Consider the following 26,843-nt stretch of genomic DNA (forward strand, 5'->3'; position numbering starts at 1 on the left):
ATCAGCATATCGATTGCGCAACCAGGGGTGGTAAAACCTTGGATCATTGTTACTCTAACTTCCGCGACGCATATAAGGCCCTGCCCCGCCCCCTTTCGGAAAAGCTGACCACGACTCCATTTTGCTGATCCCTGCCTACAGACAGAAATTAAAACAAGAGGCTCCCACGCTGAGGTCTGTCCAACGCTGGTCAGACCAAGCTGACTCTACACTCCAAGACTGCTTCCATCACGTGGACTGGGACATGTTTCGTATTGCGTCAGATGGGAATATTGACGAATACGCTGATTCGGTGTGCGAGTTCATTAGAACGTGCGTCGAAGATGTCGTTCCCATAGCAACGATAAAAACATTCCCTAACCAGAAACCGTGGATTGATGGCAGCATTCGCGTGAAACTGAAAGCGCGAACCACTGCTTTTAATCAGGGCAAGGTGTCTGGCAACATGACTGAATACAAACAGTGCAGCTATTCCCTCCGTAAGGCTATCAAACAAGCTAAGCGTCAGTACAGAGACAAAGTGGAATCTCAATTCAATGGCTCAGACACAAGAGGCATGTGGCAGGGTCTACAGTCAATCACGGACTACAAGATGAAATCCAGCCCAGTCACGGACCAGGATGTCTTGCTCCCAGGCAGACTAAATAACTTTTTTGCCCGCTTTGAGGACAATACAGTGCCACTGACACGGCCTGCAACGGAAACATGCAGTCTCTCCTTCACTGCAGCCGAGGTGAGTAAGACATTTAAACGTGTTAACCCTCGCAAGGCTGCAGGCCCAGACGGCATCCCCAGCCGCGCCCTCCGAGCATGCGCAGACCAGCTGGCCGGTGTGTTTACGGACATATTCAATCAATCCCTATACCAGTCTGCTGTTCCCACATGCTTCAAGAGGGCCACCATTGTTCCTGTTCCCAAGAAAGCTAAGGTAACTGAGCTAAACGACTACCGCCCGTAGCACTCACTTCCGTCATCATGAAGTGCTTTGAGAGACTAGTCAAGGACCATATCACCTCCACCCTACCTGACACCCTAGACCCACTCCAATTTGCTTACCGCCCAAATAGGTCCACAGACGATGCAATCTCAATCACACTGCACACTGCCCTAACCCACCTGGACAAGAGGAATACCTATGTGAGAATGCTGTTCATCGACTACAGCTCGGCATTCAACACCATAGTACCCTCCAAGCTCGTCATCAAGCTCGAGACCCTGGGTCTCGACCCCGCCCTGTGCAACTGGGTACTGGACTTCCTGACGGGCCGCCCCAGGTGGTGAGGGTAGGCAACAACATCTCCTCCCCGCTGATCCTCAACACGGGGCCCCACAAGGGTGCGTTCTGAGCCCTCTCCTGTACTCCCTGTTCACCCACGACTGCGTGGCCACGCACGCCTCCAACTCAATCATCAAGTTTGCGGACGACACAACAGTGGTAGGCTTGATTACCAACAACGACGAGACGGCCTACAGGGAGGAGGTGAGGGCCCTTGGAGTGTGGTGTCAGGAAAATAACCTCACACTCAACGTCAACAAAACTAAGGAGATGATTGTGGACTTCAGGAAACAGCAGAGGGAACACCCCCCTATCCACATCGATGGAACAGTAGTGGAGAGGGTAGCTAGTTTTAAGTTCCTCGGCATACACATCACAGACAAACTGAATTGGTCCACTCACACTGACAGCGTCGTGAAGAAGGCGCAGCAGCGCCTATTCAACCTCAGGAGGCTGAAAAAATTTGGCTTGTCACCAAAAGCACTCACAAACTTCTACAGATGCACAATCGAGAGCATCCTGGCGGCCTGGTACGGCAACTGCTCCGCCCTCAACCGTAAGGCTCTCCAGAGGGTAGTGAGGACTGCACAACGCATCACCGGGGGCAAACTACCTGCCCTCCAGGACACCTACACCACCCGTTGTTACAGGAAGGCCATAAAGATCATCAAGGACATCAACCACCCGAACCACTGCCTGTTCACCCCGCTATCATCCAGAAGGCGAGGTCAGTACAGGTGCATCAAAGCTGGGACCGAGAGACTGAAAAACAGCTTCTATCTCAAGGCCATCAGACTGTTAAATAGCCACCACTAACATTGAGTGGCTGCTGCCAACACACTGTCATTGACACTGACCCAACTCCAGCCATTTTAATAATGGGAATTGATGGGAAATGATGTAAATATATCACTAGCCACTTTAAACAATGCTACCTTATATAATGTTACTTACCCTACATTATTCATCTCATATGCATATGTATATATACTGTACTCTACAACATCGACTGCATCCTTATGTAACACATGTATCACTAGCCACTTTAACTATGCCACTTTGTTTACTTTGTCTACACACTCATCTCATATGTATATACTGTACTCGATACCATCTACTGTATGCTGCTCTGTACCATCACTCATTCATATATCCTTATGTACATGTTCCTTATCCCCTTACACTGTGTATAAGACAGTAGTTTTGGAATTGTTAGTTAGATTACTTGTTGGTTATCACTGCATTGTCGGAACTAGAAGCACAAGCATTTCGCTACACTCGCATTAACATCTGCTAACCATGTGTATGTGACAAATAAAATTTGATTTGATTTATTTAAGATGGTTAGGAAGGCATTTAATAAAATATCCAGGCATCCTCTACCGACGGGATGAGATCAATATCCTTCCAGGATACCCCGGCCAGGTCGATTAGAAAGGCCTGCTCGCTGAAGTGTTTCAGGGAGTGTTTTACAGTGATGAGTGGAGGTCGTTTGACCACTGACCCATTACGGATGCAGGCAATGAGGCAGTGATCGCTGAGATCTTGGTTGAAGACAGCAGAGGTGTATTTAGAGGGGAAGTTGGTTAGGATGATATCTATGAGGGTGCCCGTGCTTAAGGCTTTGGGGAGGTACCTGGTAGGTTCATTGATAATTTGTGTGAGATTGAGGGCATCAAGTTTAGATTGTAGGATGGCTGGGGTGTTAAGCATGTTCCAGTTTAGGTCGCCTAGGAGCACGAGCTCTGAAGATAGATGGGAGGCAATCAGTTCACATATGGTGTCCAGAGCACAGCTGGGGGCAGAGGGTGGTCTAAAGCAGGCGGCAACGGTGAGAGACTTGTTTTTAGAGAGGTGGATTTTTAAAAGTAGAAGTTCAAATTGTTTGGGTACAGACCTGGATAGCCTGCAGAGTTCTGTCCTACTATCTTTGCAGTAGATTGCAACACCGCCCCCTTTGGCAGTTCTATCTTGTCTGAAAATGTTGTCGTTTGGAATTAAAATTTCCAGATTTTTGGTGGTCTTCCTAAGCCAGGATTCAGACACAGCTTGAACATCCGGGTTGGCAGAGTGTGCTAAAGCAGTGAATAGAACAAACTTAGGGAGGAGGCTTCTAATGTTAACATGCATAAAACCAAGGCTATTACGGTTTCAGAAGTCGTCAAAAGAGAGCGCCTGGGGAATAGGAGTGGAGCTAGGCACTGCAGGGCCTGGATTCACCTCTACATCGCCAGAGGAACATAGGAGGAGTAGAATAAGGGTGCGGCTAAAAGCAATAAGAATTGGTCGTCTAGAACGTCTGGAACAGAGAGTAAAAAGAGGTTTCTGGGGGCGATAAAATAGCATCAAGGTATAATGTACAGACAAAGGTATGGTAGGATGTGAATACAGTGGAGGTAAACCAAGGTATTGAGTGATGAAGAGAGAGATATTGTCTCTAGAAACATCATTGAAACCAGGAGATGTCATTGCATGTGTGGGTGGTGGAACTAATAGGTTTGATAAGGTATAGTGAGCAGGACTAGAGGCTCTACAGTGAAATAAGCCAATAAACACTAACCAGAACAGAAATGGACAAGACATATTGACATTAAGGAGAGGCATGCTTAGTCGAGTTATCAAAAGGGTCCAGTGAGTGGAGAGGTTGGTTGGGGGTCACGGCGATTTAGACAGCTAGCCAGGCCATCTGTAGCAAGCTAGCATAGGATGGAGGTCTGTTATTAGCCACCTCTTGCGTTCCATCAGTAGATTAGTGGGTTCCGTGTGGTAGAGGGGATTAATCCAAATCACACAACAACAAAAATAAAAACAATAGATATAGTTATAGAGGCCCAAGAAGAAAACATAATAATAATAAAAATAAATAAATTGTCCGATATGTCTATTCAGATAGCAGCTGGTAAGACAGCTAACGGTTAGCAGGCCGCAGATGGGCGTTCAGGTAACGTCGCGACGGAGGAGCCAGCCTGATTACCCGAAGGGGTTGATAACGTCGGCAGTCCAGTTGTGAAGGCCCGGTGGGGCTTTGTGAAATTGTGGAATCTGGAAAGACACTTGTCCCTGAAAGCATGATGGTGTACTACGTGAACATTCTAAAAGAAAGGAACGAGGTGGGTCGCTAAGTGTGTCATTGTAGCAAAGTATTTTAGAAACAAAAAAATCAGATTTAAAAAAAAAAAAAAATCTATTATATAGGCTATACAGTTGGCTGTAATTGATTTTGGCCCAATAGGCCTGGCATATTCCCACTTTCAAGAATCTTTCTGTTTTGTTGGGGTTATTTTGCCTTTAAACCTTTATGCATATTTTTTTAAATAGGTAGGCCTATCTGCCCAGCCTGGCAAGAGTGGCCCGAAGGGTGTTGAGCATTCCCAGTGGTTCTCCAAGCATGGAGAGGATGTTCTCCACTTGCTGGCCTGCTCTCCAGGCAAGCCTGAAGCCACAGACTCTGGCCAAACTCTGTTTCTAAAAATAAATTCAAAGGCACTGCAGGCTAAGGCATTTTTGTTTCATTTGTATTTAATTCTAAGTAAGTCACAGCATATATGTGCAATTTATGGACTATAATGATTGAGTTCAATGAAATGCTGAGTGCTTTATGTCCCTACCAGCCTAGTGTCGCACTCGCAAGTGCTTCAGAGTATTTGTTTGTAGGCTATAGCCTTGGAGTAATATAGCCAAAATAATTCATTTTTGTTCCTTCTTAGGCTCCCTATCTGGTTCCTTACTTAATTTAGTGTTTATATGCCGTTTTAATACGACATGTAGCCTATTTGAAATGATGAGCGCTTCTTACATTCACCTTTTCATGTACATTAAAATACTTTATCTTTCAAATCATATGGCTTGGTTTCAATACTTCAAAACCAAATGGTAGGTCCAGGTAGTCACAAAAATAGATGGGTGTTGGTTAAATAGAAATTTTATGAATGGAGTGATTTTGAGTGGCAGTTCTTTTTTTTTTCCTCTCTCTTTCCTGTGAGCGGAGTGTTTAGCCGAGCGGTTGGAAAGAATGTGGAGCTCCACTCCATGAGTGATGAGTGTGATTTCCGACCTCTCACATACTCTGATGGTGATGTGTAGACAACGTGTCATTTTAGATGAGCCTAATTTGAATTTTTATGGCAGGTTCTTTTCCCCACAGTAGCACCTGCATGGGGCATGTGTGTGTGTGTGGGGTGGGGGGGGGGGGGCTTGGCTGGCTGGCTCTAAGCAGTTCAGGAGCACTCCACAGGAGGGGGTATGTGGACAAGTGTCTTCAACAGAACATTTGGTTGTCTGTAATCTTAAATCTTTAACACGTTGATCCACTACATTGCTTTAAATGGGATATCCTTTGTGTGTGTGCAGTCAGACTGACTCATAAGCACATTGATTTTCCTATGCCAGGAATTGCGCTGGTGGTGTCGGCATGCATCCTTAGATTAAACTCGTTTTGAATGGGTGGATCTTCACAGATTGTGTGTTGGAGCTGTGAGTTGTCTCATTGTGTATTGTGCTTAGAAGAAATGTTTCTATTTCAGATGCTCAGAAGGACATTTCCGTCCCCTGGGCCAGTGGTGTTCGTGTTGACCTACAATAAAGTCAGCAAAAAAAGAAACGTCCCTTTTTCAGGACCCTGTCTTTAACGGTAATTCGTAAAAATACAATTAACTTCATAGATTTTCATTGTAAAGGGTTTAAACACAGTTTCCCATGCTTGTTCAATGAACCATAAACAATTAATGAACATGCACCTATGGAACGGTCGTTAAGACACTAACAGCTTAGACGGTAGGCAATTAAGGTCACAGTTATGAAAACTTAGGACACTAAAGAGGCCTTTCTACTGACTCTGAAAAACACCACATAAAAAAGGCATGAGGACTGCAGATGTTGCCAGGGCAGTAAATTACAATGTACATACTGTGAGACGCCTAAGACAGGGCTGCAGGGAGACAGGATGGACAGCTGATCATCCTCGCAGTGGCAGACCACGTGTAACAACACCTGAACAGGATCGGTACATCTGAACATCACACCTGCGGGGCAGGTACAGGATGGCAACAACTGCCCAAGTTACACCAGGAACTCACAATCCCTCCAATGCTCAGACTGTCCGCAATAGGCTGAGAGAGGTTGGACCGAGGGTTTGTAGGTCTGTTGTAAGGCAGGTCCTTACCAGACATCACCGGCAACAATGTCGCCTATGGGCACCAACCCACCGTCGTTGGACCAGACAGGACTGGCAAAAAGTGCTCTTCACTGATGAGTCGCGATTTTGTCTCTCCAGGGGTGATTCGGGGTCGGATTCGCATTTATCATCGAAGGAATGGGCATTACACCTAGGTCTGGAGCAGGATTGATTGGAGTTGTAGGGTCCGTCATGGTCTGGGGCGGTGTGTCACAGCATCATCGTACTGAGCATGTTGTCATTGCTGCCAATCTCAATGCTCTGCGTTACAGGGAAGACATCCTCCTCTTTTATGTGGTACCTTTCCTACAGGCTCACCCTGACATGACCCTCCAGCATGACAATGCCACCAGCCATACTGCTTGTTTTGTGTGCGTGATTTCCTGCAATACAGGAATGTCAGTGTTCTGCCATGGTCAGTGAAGAGCCTGGATCTCAATCCCATTGAGCACATCTGGGACCTGTTGGATCAGAGGGTGAGTGCTAGGGTCACTCCCCCTGAGAAATGTCCCGGAGCTTGCAGGTGCCTTGGTGGAAGAGTGGGGTAACCTCTCACAGCAAGAACTGGCAAATCTGTTGCAGTCCATGAGGAGGAGTTGCACTGCAGTACTTAATGCAGCTGGTGGCCACACCAGATACTGACTGTGACTTTTGATTTTGACCCCCCCCTATTGGTCAGGGATGTTAAGTTTGCTGAAAATAAACGCAGTTGACAGTGAGAGGACGTTTCTTTTTTTGCTGAGTTGATGTGCAATTTAGCAGACTCTTTTATTCAAAATGACTTAGTTATGGGTGCATGCATTTTTACATATGGGTGGTCCTGGAAATTAAACTCACTATCCTGGCGTTGCAAAAGGCTATTCTCTACCAACTGAGCTACAAATTGAGCTACAAGGCCTGCAGTCTTATTTGTCCATCCAGCAAACTGTGTGTCTTGGGCTGTGTTTGAGCTCTGACAGACTTTTAGATTAAATAGCAATGTAATCAGTGAGGTTTCCTGAGGTGTGTGCTTGTGTGTGTTACCTCTGAGTGAGACAGTTAACTGTGTGTTACTTCAGTGACAAATTAGCCATGTGTGTTTCCTATACGGGATGTGTGTGTTGTCATGTGGGACAGCGAATTGGAGAGCAGTGCTCTCCAGGGAACTCAAGCCCTCAGCAGAGCGGAGGTAATTAAAATGTGTGAGGAGCTCAATACACCAACCAAGGCTTTAGAGGATGAGAGGCCACGCTTCAAGGTTTACTACTTTCTTTCGCTTTTATCAGAACTGTTAAAGGATGTTTTAGGTCCTTCAAACGCAACTCTAGACCTCGAAGCCAGTCCCACTTTAAAAAAAATGTATTGTTCCTTTCTAATCAGGGACTGATTTTAGACCTCAGACACCAATTAATTATCAGGTAGAACAGAACCAGCAGGCTCCGGACCTCATAGGGTAAGAGTAGAATATCCCTGCTAGGTAATATCTGAACTGCACCAACCTTTAATACTGAGCTGTTTCTCCGACTTTACCATACCTTAAATCTGAAAGGTATTGTCGGTATCAAAGCGGAATTTTTTTCCCCGCCTGACAACCTAGTAATCATTTCGGTAAACATCTGCCTACAGCTTAGTGTGAAACTAATGCTGAAGGTGGCATTGGCACGCACTGTACTTTTAAACTCTTGATGGTTGCTAGGCAGCACCGTCCTCCTTCCAGTTCTAAAAACTTAGAGGCATGTCACTTCCATCTCTTCGCATAGCCCACCACTAAGCATGCACTGTTTTCTTAACCACAACTGAATTACTGTGCGATTAAATATCACTGAATTATGAAAATATTGGAATAAAGTACGCTAATGCAATTGAAGGCATGTATCAAATGATTTCTTACTGAAAATCCCAAAGTCATCCAATCGTAATATATTTGAAGCAATAGCCTACCTGCATGTGGTCAACTAGATGACAATTTCTGCACCGTTTTGATTGGGACAGCGCTATCTGGCTGCTTTGAGACAAGCGTGGGGACTCGTCTTGATAAATAAATGTCAGCTTTTTGTGTACACTGAATCTCCGTTGGGATATTGGTTAGGCTACAATTAAGCTGGGGAAATGTTAGCTAAATTGAGGTGAGTGCTGCTCATGATCATCTTATCTAGTTGTCTCAATTTATTAGAACATTTTGCCAGCGTGTTATGTACACTGAACAAAAATATATGCAACATGTAAAGTGTTGGTCCCATGTTCCATGAGCTGAAATAAAAGATCCCAGAAGTGTTCCATATACACAAAAAGCTTATTTCTCTCAAATTGTGTGCATAAATTTGTTTACATACCTGTTAGTGAGCATTGCTCCTTTTCCAATATAATCCATCCAACTGACAGGTGTGGCATATCAAGAGGCTGATGAAACAGCATGATTATTACACAGGTGCACCTTGTGCTGGGGACAATAAAAGGCCACTTTAAAATGTGCAGTTTTGTCACACAACACAATGCCACAGATGTCTCATTTTGAGGGAGCGTACAATTGGCATGCTGACTGTAGGAATGTCCACCAGAGCTGTTGCCAGATTGAATTTCTCTACCATAAGCCGCCTCCAACGTAGCTTTAGAGAATTTGGCAGTACGTCCAACCCAGGATATCCACATCCAGCTTCTTCACCTGCGGGATCGTCTCAGACCAGCCACCAGACAGCTGATGAAACTGTGGGTTTGCACAACTGAAGAATTTCTGCACAAATTGTCAGAATTCATCTCAAGGGAGCTAATCTATATGCTGGTCATCCTCGACAGGGTCTTGAAATGACTGTAGTTCGGCGTCGTAACCGTTTTCAGTGTGCAAATGTTCACCTTCAATGGCCACTGGCACGCTGGAGAAGTGTGCTCTTCACAGCTGAATCCTGGTTTTAACTGTACCGGCCATACGGCATGTATAGTGTCGTGTGGGCAAGTGGTTTTCTGACGTCAACGTTGAACCGAGTGACCCATGGTGGCGGTGGGATTATGGTATGGGCAGTCATAAGCTACTGCCAATTTTCGTGCCATTCATCCGACGCCATCACATGTTTATGCATGATAATGCATGGCACCTTGTCGCAAAAATCTGTACAAGCTGAAAATGTCCCAGTTCTTTGGCCTGCGTACTCACCAGACATGTCACCCCATTGAGTAGGTTTGGGATGCTCTGGATTGATGTGTAATACAGCGTGTTCCATTTCCTTTATAATATCCAGCAACTTCACACAGAAATTGAATAGGAGTGGGACAGCATACCACAGGCCACAATCAACAGCCTGATCAACTCTATGGGAAGGAGATGTGCCGCGCTGTATGAGGCAAATGGTGTCACACCAGACTTTTTTTATTTTTTATTCACGCACCCCATTTTTCTTGGGGTGCGTGAATAAATAAAAGTTAAGGTGTCTGTGACCAACCGATGCATATCTGTATTCCCAGTCTTGTGAAATGGATTAGAGCTGAATTATTTTTATTGACTGATTTCCCTTATGAACTGTAACTCAGTAAAATATTAAGTTGTTGTTTTTATATTTATGTTCAGTGTAGTTTTAACAAGTGGATTATTTTGCTCTTGACTCGCAGTCGCTTAGTAGCCTAGGCCTACTCACGAGCAAAAGGCTGTGACTTCTGACTTGTCTCAATCAATGTGATTTTGTTTCACCGAATTGCTGTTTGTATAGGCTATTTGATTAACTGGTTTCTCACTGGGCAAATAAGTAGTAGTGGCATAGCTCATCTATTTGTTTGCTCATCTGTCACTGATCAGAAACATTTAGCATCCAATAATGTAGCCCAAATCAAGTGTAGGTCTATTATTTTGCTCGGTCACTTTATAGGCAACTCAAAAGCCCGCAGATGTTGTACATTGGGTTGGAAACTTGGGAGGAAATTTCCAGAAATTTTCCATAGGAAGTTAAGCTGGGAATTTTGCTTAAATTCATCAAAACAAGTTAGCTTATAACAGTGAACCTTTTTTTGTGGGGGTACACAAGGCAATTCTTGGTCTTGTGGCATATTTTGGTTAAACTATCCCCGATTTAATGGAATTGCAACCCTCTGCATGCACAGTGCGTTCTTCCACCACATGTATAGCTGATTCTCAAGAGTTTGCACGCTAATGAGATGCTTTTGAGCCGACACTACTACACTGTCCGAACCAAGGACTACATGTTTTCTGGTAAGTTTTGATTACAATACTGGGTGGGGTGAATATATTTTATATTACATTATTTTTTGTTAACTAATAAATCGTAGCCTACAGCAAAGTGTATTTAAATAATTTCTAACTTAACCATTTCTGCTTGTTTAGTTTTTGCTACCATGTGGGTTTTAGGTTGCTTGAGCCTGTTAACTGAGTTTTCATTCACCTGTTTCCATACATGTTTCCATACATGTTTCATTTAAATAAATACAAATCTTACTAAAGAGTTGTTTAATCAACTGCTTAACTATTTATCTGGACATGGAATTGTATTTGGGGTTTATTTACAGGAAAATGCAACACCGGTACTATATAATGTGTGGAGACATTTCACTGCAGCTATTGTAGAAGGAAATTCTGTGTACATTTGCAAATACTGTGCCAAATCATCCAAGAAAGATGCAGAATCATCTGGCCAAGTGCATCAAGTTCCCTCAGCGCTCACAACAAGCAACCTCTGACAAAAGTATCTCTCATAATTTTCATCTCGAATAGAAGTATTCGGACACCTCATCGATAGCAACAGCTCATGGTCTTCCCGGAATCAGGAGTTGACTCAATCGAGGAAAGTAGTCAGGGAAATGCTGATGAATGTCTTGCTCAAGCTGTGTATGCAACTGGCTCACCTCTGATGCTCACAGGCAATGTGTATTGGAAGAGATTTCTGAATGTTCTTCGCCCAGCATACACCCCTCCAACCAGACATGCTTTATCCACTCATTTGCTGGATGCAGAGTTCAACAGACTACAAGTGAAGGTCAAGGAAATCAGATAAAGCAGACTATTGCAATCATCTCTGATGGGTGGTCGAATGTTCGTGGGCAAGGAATAATTAACTACATCTTCACCCCTTAACCAGTATTCTACAAGCGCACAGACACAAGTGGCAACGAACACACCGGTCTTTACATTGCAGATGAGCTGAAGGCAGTCGTCAATGACCTTGGACCACAGAAGGTATTTGCACTGCTGACAGACAATGCCCACGAACATGAAGGCTGCTTGATCTAAAGTAGAGGAGTCCTACCCTACATCACACCCATTGGCTGTGCTGTTAATGCATTGAATCTGCTCCTCAAGGACATCATGGCACTGAAAACAATGGATACACTCTACAAGAGAGCCAAGGATATGGTTAGGTATGTGAAGGGTCATCAAGTTATAGCAGCAATCTACCTCACCAAGCAAGGTGAGAAGAATAAGAGCACCACGTTGAAGCTACCCAGCAACACCATTTGGGGTGGCGTTGTCGTCATGTTTGACAGTCTCCTGGAGGGGAAAGAGTCTCTCCAAGAACTAGCCATATCACAGTCTGCGGCTGTGGACAGCCCTATCAAGGGGATCCTCCTGGATGATGTATTTTGGGAGAGTGGTAAGCAGCCTGAAACCTATAGCAGTAGCCATTGCACGGATTGAGGGAAACAATGCCATCCTGTCTGATGTTCAGACTCTGCTTGCAGATGTAAGAAAAGAGATCTGTACTACCCTGCCCACTTCGCTGTTGCTCCAAGCAGAGGAAACTGCAGTTCTGGAATACATCAAAAAGTGTGAAGACTTCTGCCTGAAGCCCATACACGCTGCAGCATACATGTTGGACCCCAAGTATACTGGCAAGAGCATCCTGTCTGGTGCAGAGATCAACAAGGCCTATAGTATCATCACTACCGTGTCTCGCCAACTTGGCCTGGATGAGGGCAAGGCTCTTGGCAGTCTGGTGAAATACACTTCCAAGCAAGGGCTTTGGGATGGAGATGCAATATGGCAGTTGTGCCAACATCTCATCAGCCACCTGGTGGAAGGGACTTGTGGATCTGAGGTTCTTTCCCCTGTTGCCTCCATCATCCTCCAAATCCCAACATCAGTCACCTCAGAGTGCAGATGGTCTTAGTTCGGGAACACACACCAAGGCAGGCACGCAACAGGCTGACCAATACAAGGGTTGAAAAATTGGATGGCCATCTGCGCAAATTTGAGGCTTTTTAAGCCTGATAACGAGCCACCCTCAACAAGGTTGGAAAGTGACAGTGAAGATGAGGCCTCAGAGTCTAATGTTCAAGACATGGACATTGAGGAGGTCCAGGGACAAGACATGGACAACCAAAGCTTTAGCTTCTAGACTGTCATTTTACAGATGTATGTTGAAAACGTTTTTGGGAGATGCGATGGATCATTCAATATTCCCTTTCTTTTGTTGTTGAGTGAAATCATCCCATGTGAAGAGTCAACTCGTATAATTAAAGTTCAATTTGTAACTAAATTGTTTTGTTCCTATTGGAAGGATTTAATCATTTGCAATTCTCTACTCATGATAATGTAAAGGTTTTTGACTCCATATGTTATGGTAAATATATCCATTGCAAAAAACATCTACATTTAAAATGGTATTTATATTAATTTGCATATTTTCCTGTTAATTCCGATGGCAAGTTTCCAACTCTGAATATTCCGCAAGATGTGCAAGGCTAGTTGTACATGAGACTCGCATGCTTTTGAAAATAGGATTGCTTTTATTTTCTAACAGTGTCATGATGAGGATACTCTCAATGTAAGACCCTAAGCCTGCTCCCTTACAAAGTGGAGTGAGGGTAGGAAGGAGAGGAAAGGTGGATCGAAAAAGCATGGGTTTGAGCTCTGTTTCAAAATATCACTTTTATATGACACCGGTTCCATATGTTCCTGTGACACAAATATTTGTGTTATATTCATACTATAAAATGTGTGTTTACTGTGATCGGGGTATGTGTGTCTTGTCTCTTTTTAATTAACCATTTATTTCATTATTAGTCTTGTTTTAGGACATGCCTAAACAAATTAATAATGTATTTATTTTTGATGGTGTATATTCACTGGATTTATTAAAATTGATGCACACCCACATCTGCACACCACTACTACCACTCATCACCAGCATCCGTATGGGAGATATAAAAGAGGTATTAAAGGCGTATGCAGGCAAGAATGTGGTAAAACTGGGCCGGTTTGTAAGGTGGTCATATAAACATTGGCCATTTTTTTCACGGCAAAATACCGTAAATCCTATGTGAAATCAGTTTGTCTGTCACGCTGGAGCTATAATCTCATTGGTGGGAGGATCCAGTTGATTAATCCAATTTAAACTAATGCCTGTATAAGAGCTGATCAGACACTTGGTTTCTCAACTTTGTATAGCTTTAGCTACTCAGTATCTGGACAGGTAACTCTCGTAGGGCATTGTGTAAAATGTGAGTTAGGCCTACAACAAGTTATGATCAGCCCAATTTCTCAAGTCAAAACAGCGATGAATGAATGTGTTAAATGTGTAATGTCTGCCTATCACTCACTAATTGGCCTCTTTCCCTCTCTCTCTCAGGTGCGGGGGAGTCAGGGAAGAGTACAATTGTCAAACAGATGAAGTAAGTTTTTCGTTATCTACACAAAGTATTGGGACATTCACACATCATAAATTGTTGTTTTGTAGGTACTTTTATTGTAAATAAGAATATAATATATTTGTAAACACTTCTACATTAATGTGCAATCTACCATGATTACAGATAATCCTGAATGAATCCTGAATAATGAGTGAGGAAAGTTAAATGCACAAATATCACCCCCAAAAAATGCTAACCTCCCAAGTTTATTTTAATGGTGAGAGGTAAACATGTCTTGGGGGTATGATTTTTTTTTCTTTTTCTGGAACTTACTCATGATTCACGATTCAGGATTATCCGTTATCGTGGTAGCGTCCACATTAATGTAGAAGTGTTTACAAACATCAATTCTTATTATCAATGTAAGTGATTCTAAAATGACTCACTATATACTATTAATTTATATTGGGCACAAAATAATCTGAAACACAACCAAAACAAACAGCAAATGCTTTGAGCAAGTTCATAGACTCAAGCTTGATGTAATCATTGCATGCTATGAATATGGGACCAAATACTAAACTTTTGACTACTTTAATACACAAGTGAATTTGTCCCAATACTTTTAGTCTCCTAAAAATGGGGAGACTATGTACAAAACATGCTGTAATTTCTAAAAAGTTCACCAAGTTAAAGCTGACAGTCTGCACCTTAATAACCTTATAGTCATTGTAGCATTTTCAAATCCAAAATGCTTGAGTACAGAGCCAACCCCCCCCATCTCTCTCCCAGGATCATCCATGAGGCGGGCTATTCAGAGGAAGAGTGTAAGCAGTACAAAGCAGTGGTGTACAGCAACACCATCCAGTCCATAATCGCCATCATCAGAGCCATGGGGCGCCTCAAGATCGATTTCTCTGATGCAGCCAGAGCGGTGAGTGGAGTAGGACACTGGGAGCACTAGACACTGATCCAAGAGCAGTTTCGTGCTTTTAACTCCTTATAGTTCAGGTTAGGATTAGGGCTAGTATGATGCCAGTGTCGCTAAAATGAAAACATGAAGCAGACCCATCTTTGGTCCTTCCAAACTCTTTGGTCCTTTAAAAAAAATGTCTGTATATAAAATTATGTGCTATAGTATGGAAAATAAATACATGTGACTCTGGATGACAACAAATGATGTTGGTTTCCAACATCAGGCTGTTTTCCTAAAGAAGTTAATCCACTTCGTGTTTTGTTTCCTCGCCATGATACAAACAAGTATCGCGATACTAGTATCGTGCTGGCCCTAGTTAAGATTTGGTGAGGGGAAAGCTGATCCTAGATCTGTGACTGGGAGTCGATGAGGTTGTGAGTCAATGGGGTTAAACGGCAGGGGGTAGGGTTCGACTGTAAGAGGCAGGGGTAGGGTTGATTAGGGCGATATGGCCAACATATGTCATATGGTATTTTTGACGGTTTGACATGTTTTTGATTTAATAAAAGTTCTACATTTGCTTTGAGTAGTGTGTGACCCTAGGGTGGCAACACATACACTACCATTCAAACGTTTGGGGTCACTTAGAAATGTCCTTGTTTTTGAAAGAAAAGCAAAAAAAATGCCCATTTTAAAATAACGTCAAATTGATCAGAAATCCAGTGTAGACATTGTTAATGTTGTAAATGACTATTGTAGCTGGAAACGGCAGATTTTTTTTTCTTTAAATGGAATATATACATTTATCAGCAACCATCACTCCTGTGTTCCAAAGTCACGTTGTGTTAGTTAATCCAAGTTTATCATATTAAAAGGCTCATTGATCATTAGAAGGCTCTTTTGCAATTATGTTAGCACAGCTGAAAACTGTTGTGCTGATTTAAAGAAGCAATAAAACTGGCCAGCTTTAGACTAGTTGAGTATCTGGAGCATCAGCATTTGTGGATTTGATTACAGGCTCAAAATGGCCAGAAACAATTAACTTTATTCTGAAACTCGTCGGCCTATTATTGTTCTGAGAAATTAAGGCTATTCCATGCGAGAAATTGACGGAATATCTCATACAAGGCCATCAGACTGTTAAACAGCCAACATTGAGTGGCTGCTGCCATACATGTAAAAACAAATGCATCACTAGCCACTTTAAACAATGCTACTTTTATATGTTTACATACCCTACATTATTCATCTAATATGTACAGTGGGGCAAAACACTATTTAGTCAGCCACCTATTGTGCAAGTTCTCCCACTTCAAAATATGAGAGGCCTGTAATTTATCATAGGTACACTTCAACTATGACAGACAAAATGAGAAAAAAAAATCCAGAAAATCACATTGTTTGATTTTTAATGAATTTCTTTGCAAATTATGGTGGAAAATAAGTATTTGGTAAATCACAAAAGTTTTTCTCAATACTTTGTTATACCGTTTGTTGGCAATGACAGAGGTCAAACGTTTTCTGTAAGTCTTCACAAGGTTTTCACACACTGTTGCTGGTATTTTGGCTCATTCCTCCATGCAGATCTCCTCTAGAGCAGTGATGTTTTGGGGCTGTTGCTGGGCAACACGGACTTTCAACTCCCTCCAAAGATTATCTATGGGGTTGAGATCTGGAGACTGGCTAGACTCCAGGACCTGGAAATGCTTCTTACGAAGCCACTCCTTTGTTGCCCTGGCAGTGTGTTTGGGATCATTGTCATGCTGAAAGACCCAGCCACGTTTCATCTTCAATGCCCTTGCTGATGGAAGGAGGTTTTCACTCAAAATCTCACGATACATGGCCCCATTCATTCTTTCCTCTACACGGATCAGTCGTCCTGGTCCCTTTGCAGAAATACAGCTCCAAAGCATGATGTTTCCACCCCATGCGTCACAGTAGGTATTGGTGTTCTTTGAATGCAACTCAGCATTCTTTGTCCTCCAAACACGACAAGTTGTGTTTTTACCAAAAAGTTATATTTTGGTTTCAACTGACCATATGACATTCTCCCAATCTTCTTCTGGATCATCCAAATGCTCTCTAGCAAACTTCAGACGAGCCTGGACATGTACTGGCTTAAGCAGGGGGACACGTCTGGCACTGCAGGATTTGAGTCCCTAGCGGCATAGTGTGTTACTGATGGTAGGCTTTGTTACTTGTTCCCAGCTCTCTGCTGGTCATTCACTAGGTCCCCCTGTGTGGTTCTGGACTTTTTGCTCACCGTCCTTGTGATCATTTTGACCCCACGGGGTGAGATCTTGCGTGGAGCCCCAGATCGAGGGAGATTATCAGTGGTTTTGTATGTCTTCCATTTCCTAATAATTGCTCCCACAGTTGATTTCTTCAAACCAAGCTGCTTACCTATTGCAGATTCAGTCTTCCCAGCCTGGTGCAGGTCTACAATTTTGTTTCTGGTGTCCTTTGACAGCTCTTTGCTCTTGGCCATAGTAGAGTTTGGCGTGTGACTGTTTGAGGTTGTGGACAGGTGTCTTTTTATACTGATAACAAGTTCAAACAGGTGCCATTAATACAGGTAACGAGTGGAGGACAGAGGGGCCTCTTAAAGAAGAAGTTCCAGGTCTGTGAGAGCCAGAAATCTTACTTGTTTGTAGGTGACCGAATATGTATTTTCTACCATAATTTGCAAATAAATTCATTAAAAATCCTACAATGTGATTTTCTGGAATTTTTTTTATTCTCATCAAAACCCGGACAACACTGGGCCAATTGTGCGACGCCCTATGGGACTCCCAATCACGGCCAGACGTGATGCAGCCTGGATTTGAACCAGGTACTGCAGTTCTCTTGCACTGAGATGCAGTGTCTTAAACCACTGCGCCACTTGGGAGCCAATATGATGCTGGTCAACTGAGAAATGTCATGCGTTAAAGGTTTCCTGTGTGTAAATAAAAACTTAGATTAAGTTATGTAAATCAGTCATGTGATGTGATACAGGTCCAGTGTGTAATAAGTACAAATGTGTTCCACTATTTAAACAATTTGATGCACAGAATTAGGCTAATTGTAAAGCACTTACAGCAACATTTAATTTGAATTAAAAGTGCTTTATAAGATTGTAATTTGTGCATTGTTTTATATACCGGTTTTAGGAAGTGTAATCCCATGTAGAAAATGTCTGGGCCCCCCAGTTAATAACCATTTTAAAATCTATCCCCTCTAAGAATATAGTTGAATAGCCCAAACTTCACCCAGCTAGGGTGGGAGAGGCTCTGCAAGTCATATTAGGTTTAAAACAATGGTGAGAATGTCAGAATAAACCCTACCTTACTGCTTTTGCCTCCTAACCGTTGGTTGTGTCTCCTGTCCCCCACCAGGATGATGCTCGTCAGCTGTTTGTGCTGGCGGGATCGGCAGAGGAGGGCTTCATGACCGGCGAACTGGCCGGAGTCATCCAGCGCCTCTGGAAGGACGGGGGGGTCCAGTCCTGCTTCAGCCGGTCACGAGAGTACCAGCTCAACGACTCCGCCGCCTAGTGAGTAGCACACACACACACACACAACAGAGTTCTGCCCCAAGGTTCTTTAACAAGGTGGTGAAGATGAGTTACGAGGTGGGGGGCAGTGCGTTTTTGAACCATTCTATAACTAGAGGACCCCTGATGAGTGATGGTACTTATCTTTTTGCTCGCTAGGTCCGTCTACGTTATGTGCTGCCTGTCTTCCTAGAGGCCTACTTGGTGTGTGGACTACTTACTGCTCATAACTTGCAGATGATTGACACATCAACCAGGATTAAGGGGCAGGGCAATTTGTGACTGGTTTGGGTTATCAGTGACTGTTTAGGAGGGGGAGTGGTTTCTCCTCTTCTAGGCAGTCAGCAATAAGTACAGGGAGGTGTCCTCTTCACCTCTGCTATTAGTACTTCAGTCTCCCCTGGTTTCTCAGCAGCAGTTGTGGCGGTCACGTGAGTGGCGGTCTTGTCGCCAAAACTAAGACTGTTCTGTTCTTTGAGAAAGGCACCACACCAGTATCTTACCTAGTTATTTTTTTTATCTAATTAAGCTCTTTTGTAGCTTTGGGAACTGTTTTTCTATACCTGTTTACTCCTCTCCTTGTAGGCTTGACAGATGCTCCCCATGCCTTGGCTGCAACCCTTCTAATTTAATGTACTCTGCACGCACAACTCCAGTGGAATTCCGTATCTCTGGTAACGTTTGGAACTGCCGATCTGCGGTGAAGAACACCGAGTTCATCTCAGCCTATGCTGCCATTGTCCCTTGACTTTTTGGCCTTGACGGAGACCTGGATCACCCCAGAGAACACTGCTACTCCATCTGCTCTCCATTTGACTACGTTTTCTCTCATAGTCCAAGAGCATATGGTCGTCATAGTGGTGGCACAGGGATACTCATTTCTCCTAACTGGAGATTTTCCCATCTCACTCTCACCTGTCCATCCTCATTTGAATTCCATGATGTCACTTCTCCACTCAACTTTGCCATCTATTGCCCACCCAGGTGCCCTTGGAAAGTTCCTCAATGAGATTGACACTTTGCTAAGCTAATTTCCTGGATGTGTGTCTGCACCACATACTCTCACTACTGGTGTCCCCCAGGGCTCAAATCTAGGCCTTCTCTTCTTCGCTCTATACACGAGGTCACTTGGCTCAGTCATATCCTCACACGGTCTCTCCTATCATTGCTATGCAGATGACACTCAACTACTTTTGTCCCCCCCTTCTGACACCCAGGTGGCGACACACATCTCTGCGTGCCTGGCAGATATCTCAGCTTGGATGTCGGCCCACCACCTCAAGCTCAACTGCAACAAGACAGAGCTGCTCTTCCTCTCGAGGAAGGCCTGCCCACCCAAAGACCTCCATTGTTGACAACTCCAGTGCCGCCCTCCCAGAGTGCGAAGAACCTTAGTGTGACCCTGGTAGGGCTGACCCTAATTAGTCGATAGGCTGTTGGTCAAAATATTTTTTTGAATTTATATTTTTGTCCAGCAGAACATTTATATATTTTATGGCACATGAGACACCTGTCTTATTCAAGCCCATCTCACTTAACTAATCCATTGCGGAGGCCACGGGATGGCACAGTCCAAGAAGAAAGGAAGTGTGGCTAAAATGCACAATGAATGTCTCTCTCCAGAATTCGCTCTCTCCCATCAACTTGTGTACATACATTTTTTTTGTAACTTCCTTGTGTGAATTGTTTGATTGTCTGTCAATCAATTTCCTAATTACACACATCAGTAGTAGTATATTTACCGTTCATTTCTTTAATTTCTAATCTACAATGTTTGTTTTGTTACGATCATTTCTGTTAATGCATTCAATATATTATTATTCCAGTCTTTTACCAGTCTTTTACCAATCTCATTGTTGTAGTGGGCACATTGTTTGCAGAACGTATGCTAACACTTGTGAAAACAAGTTTTGGTTTATTTCATTCCATTTATGATTTTTGTGAATTTGTCATTGTCTTTCGTTTGGAGCGCTGCTATCAATGTTGAGTAAGGATTGCGTATAGAAGTAGGCCTATAGGTTGCATGGCCTGCTCACAAATGTAGGCATATAAATGTGCCCATTTGGGGATCTGATAATATTTCTGATTGGCTTAACGCACCACTGCTAATGAGCTGTGTTTACTTTGCTCATACTTGCTGTATGAGGCAAAGTAAGTCTGTTTTTACATCCATTGAGAGTGACAATTGCTCCTCAATGTATTTGAAAAATATTTCCAGCTCTCTCCCTTTCGATAACCACTCAGCGTAAAAGGGGAAAAATGTCATGCTCTGATCCAGTGGAAACATCATAAAATAGGCCTACCTGATTACTTATCCCTTGCGCAAGTTGCCTACAGCTGTGTCTGTCCCGAGCTCACTGGCGCTGGAAACTCAGGCCCAAGTTAATAGTTCATACAATGTTTCGAGTTAACTGCGGACAGGCCATGATGAGCCAATGTGATTTATAGGATATTTATTTTTATTAGGATATATTCTATCCGCAGGCTGCAATGTTTTTATTTCTTGTCATTTTTGGCTATTTTTACATAGTTGACAATAGAAGTTACTTTTTAGGTTTATCATTTTCATTTATATATTGATTAACCACCTGACAATGATTTTGAGATATGAAGATGATATTATAAATTCAAGTGAAAAATGTGCATATAAAAACTATTACTGGAACTCAGATTGGTAAAAATGGTAAGATAAATTGGCATTCCACATGAAATGTTGCAGACTCCTTGTGTAACCTGTTGTCGGCAACTTCAGGAGCGTAACGGCAGAATCTACGAAAGCCGAGAGGAAGAGGGTCAGGTTACGTTTTTTTTCTTCTGGTTGTCTTGGTCTCTGGCTCCCTCCTTGAGTCATTTGAGACTTATTTCATCAGTGTGTGTAAAGCATCAGACGAGCTCAATGCATATAGTTTATTTTATTAAAACACAAAGGGGTGTGTTTTATATATGGAAAAATCCAAGTTTTAAAATTTAAATCAAATCGATTGGTCAAAAGAACAAGGAACGTTCTGTCGACAAAATATATTTTTTGCCGGGAAAAACCTTAGACACCACCCTGTCGTTCTCTGCAAACATCAAAGCAATGACTCGCTCCTGCAGGTTCCTGCTCTACAACATCCTGTCTGGACTACTGCATCTCGCTGTTGGATTGGCTCCTCGCTTGTGCCATCAAACCCCTGCAACTTATCCAGAACACTGCAGCCCGCCTGGTTTTCAACCTTCCCAAGTTCTCCAATGTCACTCTCCTCCGCACACTCAATTGGCTTCCAGTCGAAGCTCGCATCCACAACAAGACCATGGTGCTTGCCTATGGGCAGCAAGAGGAACTGCCCCTCCCTACCTTCAGGCTATGCTCAAATCTTACACCCCAACCCGAGCACTCTGTTCTGCCACCTTTGGTCTCTTGGCCCTACCACCCCTACGAGAGGGCAGCTCACGCTCAGCCCAAGCTCTTCTCAGTCCTTTGCACGCCAATGGTGGAACCAGCTTCCCCCTGAAGCTAGGACAGCAGTCCCTTCCCATCCCAAAGCACCTGAAACCTGATCTCTTCAAAGAGTATCTTAAATAATCCCCTTCCTAACCCTCCTCTCCTAAACCAACACTTGCACTTGACAAATGCAAGATAAGAGAAACTAAAATGTAAATGAACACCTGTAACTGCCATTTCCTGTAACCTAAAGCTTTAAATGATAACAAATAAAGTAGCAAACAGTGATTAAGTGCAAATACATTATTTAATTTCTTTATTGAAATATTTTCCACAGTATACACATCTTTTTTTTAAACAGCCAATTAAGTTGATTCGGGCAAAGAAAAACCATGTTCTGTTAAGAAAAACATGTGGAAATAATTTTTGTGTTCCATTCCTTAAGTGTGAGACAGAAAATCTGACTGCCGATAATTAATTGCCTCCTATGATAATTACCTATCTTGCGAGAACGAAATATTTACTGCTGCATACCGACCTTGTAACAAAGAAGCTGCTGTTTCTACTTGCTCGGCAGTCGGCAGTGGACGACAACTTGACTTTCAGCCAATTGGGAGCCGACATCAGAATTGTTGTAACTTGGTGCCTCCCGACTAGCACAGCGGTCTAAGCCACTGGTTCGATCAAGGGCTATTCTAAAGCCGGCCGCAACCGGGAAATCCATGAGGTGGTGCACAATTGACCCAACATTGTCTGGGTTAGGGGAGGGTTTGGCAAGGCCGGGATGGCCTAGTCCCATTGCGCTCTAGCAACTCCTGTGGCCGGCTGGGTGCATGCATGGTCCTGCTGGCTTCTGGGTTACGCAAGCAGTGTCAAGAAGCAGTGTGGCTTGGCAGGGGATGTGTTTCGGAGGACTCATGGCTCTCCCCAGTTGGTACGGGAGTTACAGCGATGGGACAAGACTAACTACTAATTTGAATATCAAAATATCATTTTTATTTAATGTAAACAATTGATTTGTTTTACCTTAAAAGCTTCTGTAGCAAGTCTTTACATATTTTACATCTAGCTAAAGAGTTTTGTGCTTGAATAAAATAAAAAAATTGTTTAGGTTTAATAATGTGCACTAGCTTGTTAGTTGGCTAGCTTGCTAACTGAGCAAGGCAGTCTCTCACACACACACACACACACACACACACTTCATATGAAACTTCATACGACACCGTTCTGTATACATCCGGCCCTTCCTTGGACACTGTGATAACAAACCTCCAAACAAGCTTCAATGCCATACAACACTCCTTCCGTGGCCTACAACTGCTTTTAAATGCTAGTAAATCTAAATGCATGCTCTTCAACAGATTGCTGCTCGCACCCGCCTGCCCGACTAGCATCACTACTCTGGACGGTTCTGACTTAGAATATGTAGACAACTACGAATAGCTAGGTGTTTGGTTAGACTGTAAACACTCCTTCCAAACTCAAATTAAGCATCTCCAATCCTTAATTAAATTTAGAATCGGCTTCCGATTTCACAACAAAGCATCCTTCACTCATGCTGCCAAACACACCCTCGTAAAACTGACTATCCTATCGATCCTTGACTTTGGCGACATCATTTACAAAATAGACTCCAACACTCTACTCAGCAAAATGGATGTAGTCTATCACAGTGCCATCCGTTTTGTCACCAAAGCCCCATATACAGTGGGGCAAAAAAGTATTTCGTCAGCCACCAATTGTGCAAGTTCTCCCACTTAAAAAGATGAGAGGCCTATAATTGTCATCATAGGTACACTTCAACTATGACAGACAAAATGAGGGGAAAAAATCCAGAATATCACATTGTAGGATTTTTAATGCATTTATTTGCAAATTATGGTGGAAAATAACTATTTGGTCACCTACAAACAAGCAAGATTTCTGGCTCTCACAGACCTGTAACTTCTTCTTTAAGAGGCCCCTCTGTCCTCCACTCGTTACCTGTATTAATGGCACCTGTTTGAACTTGTTATCAGTATAAAAAGACACCTATCCACAACCTCAAACAGTCACACTCCAAACTCCACTATGGCCAAGACCAAAGAGCTGTCAAAGGACACCAGAAACAAAATTGTAGACCTGCGCCAGGCTGGGAAGACTGAATCTGCAATAGGTAAGCAGCTTGGTTTGAAGAAATCAACTGTGGGAGCAATTATTAGGAAACGGAAGACATACAAGACCACTGATAATCTCCCTCGATCTGGGGCTCCATGCAAGATCTCACCCGTGGGGTCAAAATGATCACAAGAACGGTGATTAAAAATCCCAGAACTACAAGGGGGGACCTAGTGAATGACCTGCAGAGAGTTTGGACCAAAGTAACAAAGCCTACCATCAGTAACACACTACGCCGCCAGGGACTCAAATCCTGCAGTGCCAGGTGTGTCCCCCTGCTTAAGCCAGTACATGTCCAGGCCCGTCTGAAGTTTGCTAGAGAGCATTTGGATGATCCAGAAAAAGATTGGTAGAATGTCATATGGTCAGATGAAACCAAAATATATGTTTTTGGTAAAAACTCAACTTGTCGTGTTTGGAGGGCTGAGTTGAGAACGCTGAGTTGCATCCAAAGAACACCATACCTACTGTGACGCATGGGGGTGGAAGCATCATGCTTTGGGGCTGTTTTTCTGCAAAGGGACCAGGACAACTGATCAGTGTAAAGGAAAGAATGAATGGGGCCATGTATCGTGAGATTTTGAGTGAAAATGCCCTTGCTGATGGAAGGAGGTTGAAGATGAAACGTGGCTGGGTCTTTCAGCATGACAATGATCCCAAACACACCGCCAGGGCAACGAAGGAGTGGCTTCGTAAGAAGCATTTCAAGGTCCTGGAGTGGCCTAGCCAGTCTCCAGATCTCAACCCCATAGATAATCTTTGGAGGGAGTTGAAAGTCTGTGTTGCCCAGCAACAGCCCCAAAACATCACTGCTCTAGAGGAGATCTGCATGGAGGAATTGGCCAAAATACCAGCAACAGTGTTTGAAGACTTACAGAAAACATTTGACCTCAATCATTGCCAACAAAGGGTATATAACAAAGAATTGAGAAACTTTTGTTATTGAGCAAATACTTATTTTCCACCATAATTTGCAAATAAATTCATAAAAAATCCAATGTGATTTTCTGGATTTTTTTTTCTCATTTTGTCTGTCATAGTTGAAGTGTACCTATGATGAAAATTACAGGCCTCATCTTTTTAAGTGGGTGAACTTGCACAATTGGTGGCTGACTAAATACTTTTTTGCCCCACTGTACTACCCACCACTGCGACGTGTATGCTCTGGTCGGCTGGCCCTCGCTACATAGTCGTTGCCTAACCCACGGGCTCCAGGTCATCTAGAAGTCTTTGCTAGGTAACGCCCCGCCTTACCTCAGCTGACTGGTCACCATTTCAACACCCACCCATAGCATGCACTCCAGCAGATATATTTCACTGGTCATCCCCAAAGCCAACACCTATTTTGGCTGTCTTTCCTTCCAGTTCTCTGCTGCCAATGACTGGAACGATTTCCAAAAATCACTGAAGCTGGAGTCTTATATCACCCTCTCTAACTTTAAGCTTCAGCTGTCAGAGCAGCTTACCGATCCCTGGCTGTGTACAGGTACAATCTGTAAATAGCACACCCAACTACCTCAACCCCATATTGATTTTTATATTTTTGCTCTTTTGCACCCCAGTATCTCTACTTGCACATCATCATCTGCACACTCCAGTGTTAATGCTAAATTGTAATTATTTCACCTCTATGGCCTATTTTTTTGCCTTACCTCCTAATCTTTTACATTTTGTACACTCTGTACATAGATTTTTCTATTTTGTTTTTGACTGTACATTTGTTTAACTCTGTTGTTTTTGTTGCACTGCTTTGCTTTATCTTGGCCAGGTCGCAGTGAGAACTTGTTCTCAACTGGCCTACCTGGTTAAATAAAGGTGGGGAAATAAAGAGAACTAATCCAATCAAAAATGAGCTGAATACAACGGGTGTAGACCTCATTGTCGTTGGCGTGGCAGGTAGCTTAGTGGTTAGAGCATTGGACTTGTAACCAATAATGAACCAAACAAGTGGAGGTCTACAAAAAAAAATTGTTTGGATGATTCCTTTTTATTTTTCCATGATGTCAAGCAAAGAGGCACTGAGTTTGAAGGTAGGCCTTGAAATACATCCACAGGTACACCTCCAGTTAATTCAAATGATGCCAATTAGCCAATCCGAAGCTTCTGAAGCCATGACATCATTTTCTGGAATTTTCTAAGCTGTTTAAAGTTAGTCAACTTAGTGTATGTAAACATCTGACCCACTGGAATTGTGATACAGTGAAATAATCTGTCTGTAAACCATTGTTGGAAAAATTACTTGGGACATTTACTTTGTGCATGACACAACTGACTTGCCAAAACTATAGTTTGTTAACAATAAATTTGTGGAGTGGTTGAAAAACAAGTTTTAATGACTCCAACCTAAGTGTATGTAAACTTCCAACTTCAACTGTAAGTGTTCCTTTTGTCCATGTGGAAAAGGGCAGTGTGGAGTACGATTGAGATTGTGTTAGCTGTGGATTTTTTAAAATTTTATTTAACCAGGTAGGCTAGTTGAACAGGTTCTCATTTGCAACTGCGACCTGGCCAAGATAAAGCATAGCAGTGTGAACAGACAACACAGAGTTACACATGGAGTAAACAATTAATAAGTCAATAACACAGTAGAGAAAAAAGGGGAGACTATATACAATGTGTGCAAAAGGCATGAGGAGGTAGTCGAATAATTACAATATTGCAGATTAACACTGGAGTGATAAATGATCAGATGATCATGTACAGGTAGAGATATTGGTGTGCAAAAGAGCAGAAAAGTAAATAAATAAAAACTGTGGGGATGAGGTAGGTGAAAATGGGTGGGCTATTTACCAATAGATTATGTACAGCTGCAGC

At 43.0% G+C, this 26,843-nt stretch overlaps 1 protein-coding gene across 1 annotated transcript in view; it reads left to right on the forward strand.

The window, feature by feature from the left end:
• LOC124035303 (guanine nucleotide-binding protein G(i) subunit alpha-1) overlaps window positions 1-26,843 on the forward strand; it is a 75,455-nt gene that overhangs the window by 22,594 nt on the left and 26,018 nt on the right. Inside the window, exons 2-4 of the mRNA XM_046348770.1 lie at window positions 13,997-14,039; window positions 14,790-14,931; window positions 18,291-18,448. Of these exons, the coding sequence (XP_046204726.1) occupies window positions 13,997-14,039; window positions 14,790-14,931; window positions 18,291-18,448 (343 nt within the window). The remainder of the gene's footprint in view (window positions 1-13,996; window positions 14,040-14,789; window positions 14,932-18,290; window positions 18,449-26,843) is intronic.

Source organism: Oncorhynchus gorbuscha, linkage group LG01, assembly GCF_021184085.1.
Source record: "Oncorhynchus gorbuscha isolate QuinsamMale2020 ecotype Even-year linkage group LG01, OgorEven_v1.0, whole genome shotgun sequence".
NCBI lineage: Eukaryota > Metazoa > Chordata > Actinopteri > Salmoniformes > Salmonidae > Oncorhynchus > Oncorhynchus gorbuscha.